Genomic DNA, 2,688 nt, shown 5'->3' with positions numbered 1-2,688 from the left:
TCTTGCTGTGTGCCTTTGTGAGCCTCTATAGGTTTAACATACACATCAGATTTTTTCCTGCAATCTCGTCAAAACGGAGCCATCGGACGCTCCCCTGAAATTTCCGAAGCCTTGTAGTCATATAAGGTTTCTTCTGTGCACGCTGAGTTCCTGCTTCTTCGGACAGCGCTCCTTGCCTACATTGGTGCGCTGCTGCATTAAACAGAGCCGTTTTGAAAAAGGGGTCCCAGAGGGGAAGCTGGAGTGTGAGGGAAACCAGACGGAGGAAATCACACCCAGTTGAGCCCATTGGCGGGCAGCACACATCTGGCTCCCAAAAACATGCACAGGCATAATCTCTGGCATCTTTATTGCCATGTGCTTGTTGCGGACAGGAACAGGAACATACAGGGCCGGACAATATATGGCCAATTACAGTAAGTAGGAGGCATGTGATGGGTTTAAGCACAGTAATATATTCATATTTTCCAGGAAATACAGGGAAAGTCACTGAGAACTTAACAAAAGGTATGTTTCAATATAGAGGAAGAAAATCTGTATCTACAGTATAATACAAATGATAAAGTGTACATAGGTGCAAATTACTTTCCTAACACCTTATAGGGAGTAAATAAAAAATAAATAAGAATATACTGCGTATTACCGCAGAAGACATTTGAGCTTTTGGAAATGATTTCTTATGTATTTTTAAGACAATTCTTAAAAAAAATATACACCACAATCAACATTAACCCAAATTGTTACAAATTGACTCCAAAGCCTTTGGATAAACATATTTTATAGTCAAAGTAAAATGCTTCCAGATGGAACTGGAAGGCAGTGACAGGACCCAGACGCCAATTAAGGGCCGCAAGTCTGCCGCTGACTTCGAAAAAGAAATAACACAAAATAAAGTTTTATGGGTTCATGCCCCCCAAAAATGGAGTAGTAATTATATTAAAAATAGATGAGCATTAATTTGCTTTCTTACTATACAGGGGGTGTGAAAAAGGGTAAACAGAGATCTTTATTGCCAGCATTGACCATCTTTTACTACCCCGTTGCGGGCTTCGATCACCATCACAAGATCTCACCCCCGATGGATTTCTTTTTTTGGGACGTCGTCAAAGATAAAGTACATTCAAGAAAACCATGCACGGTTGATGACAAAAAAAGACCTAAGATTGTGCTTGAAAAGTAAAGTAAAGTAAAAGTAATTTGTGGCGAGCCTTTACAACATTGTGGAAATCAACCCTTAGCCTGCTTTGACTCAGAGTGTTGGTCGTGTTGGTCCAATTGAATGACATCTCCAAAAACTTCACAGACGGACGCAATGGACTACGATCCTGTATTGAGATATTGAGTTTTAAGGCGACTCAGTCTACTCCCATGGCTGCGAACGATGAGTGACAGCAGCTCCTGTTTGTCCTTCAACCCCACCGAGATGTCCTTGGTGTCCCTCAGGCTGTCTCTGACGTCCCCCACTTGCTTGAGCACAAAGCCGCTCAGTTGTTGCTCCTCTCTCAACTCGCTCTCTTGACTCTGCTTGAACTTCACCTCCAGCTCCTCCAGAGACTTGTCCACGCCAGAGAAAGCCTCCGCGATTTGGGAAATCTCCCTCAGGAGGAAGCGGCCGTAAGTGTCCTCTCCGTCCAGGTCGTTGGCCACCGCCCGCCCGATGCTCTCCAGAAGCCGTGCGGAATCCTCCGCCTGAAGCCGGGCGAGGATCAGCTCCTCCCGCACCAACGCGTCATTCTCCTCCTCGGCAAGCGAACACGGGGAGCCGTCCGAGAATCTGAAGACCATCTGGCACTTTTCCGGGTCTTCCGTGTCCTCGTAGTCGCCGTCCGGGACGTAGAAGTGATGGAAAGTGCCGTTGGAGATCTCGGCTTGCAGGGGCCCGCTGTAGACCGCCGAGCCGAGGGGCAGACATGTGAGCACGATGAGCAACAGAGGATTCATCGTGCGCCTGCTTTCCACAACACAGCATGTGCGCTGGGAGTCGGATCAGGCGCACGGTTTTCATCAAGGGTCAGATTACACGGCCTCCCCCTGCTCCCCCTCCCCAAAATGCACAGCGTGGTAAAACTGAGCTGGGGCCCCCGTCATCATGGTGACCACACAACGCTACTACACTTATTCATACAATGGCAAGCTCAATATAAACATAGGCCCTCTTTCCAAAAAGGTAATAATGATCAGTTTTGTCAGAAAAGGTTCTTATATTAAATCAGTGTATTGCAACCCATCCTTTAATCATCAATATTTATAAATAAATAAAAATGTCATCAAAATGTTTTGATAAAAGTGACCAAATGTTCAAAATAACAATAAAAAGAACTTTTTGGAAATGTACCGCTAGAAAGCTCAGTTTACATTGTCTGCCCAGCAAATGGAAGTTGATAGTAGGACTACATTTCCCATGATTCTTAGAATAAAAGAAGCTGTAGTTCTGCAGCGCTTGCTATACAGTGCTACCAATTAGATATGGATGCTAATGAGAACGCAAAACGTAAATAGGAAGAAATTTAACTATTAAATTCCCGTTTAATGGGTTTATCATGTCGCTATGACAACTGTATGATTGATGTATGAAAAATATGGGACCCCAGGGAAGGGGCCTACCTAAAATCGAGGCAAAACAATGGGGTTGGCTATATCTACAGAGACGTGGTAGTGGCACCCAAGGCCAAAATTGGACTGTCCCGC

The 2,688-nt window shown here is 44.9% G+C and overlaps 1 protein-coding gene across 1 annotated transcript; it reads right to left on the bottom strand.

Moving 5' to 3' along the window:
* Window positions 1–347: 347 nt before the first annotated feature.
* fibina (fin bud initiation factor a) lies at window positions 348–1,956 on the bottom strand. Its single transcript, XM_077568665.1, has one exon. It carries the CDS (start codon window positions 1,939–1,941, stop codon window positions 1,318–1,320), a length of 624 nt encoding a protein of 207 aa, XP_077424791.1. The 5' UTR covers window positions 1,942–1,956; the 3' UTR covers window positions 348–1,317.
* Window positions 1,957–2,688: the final 732 nt, after the last annotated feature.

Source organism: Vanacampus margaritifer, chromosome 6 (genome assembly GCF_051991255.1).
Source record: "Vanacampus margaritifer isolate UIUO_Vmar chromosome 6, RoL_Vmar_1.0, whole genome shotgun sequence".
Classification (NCBI taxonomy): Eukaryota; Metazoa; Chordata; class Actinopteri; order Syngnathiformes; family Syngnathidae; genus Vanacampus; species Vanacampus margaritifer.
Note: the sequence above shows the minus strand (reverse complement) of the source record. Positions and strands in the feature narration are given on the sequence as shown.

Excerpts from the sequence above, each read along its gene's own strand:
- fibina (XM_077568665.1), bottom strand. The coding sequence starts at position 1,941 with ATGAATCCTCTGTTGCTCATCGTGCTCACATGTCTGCCCCTCGGCTCG.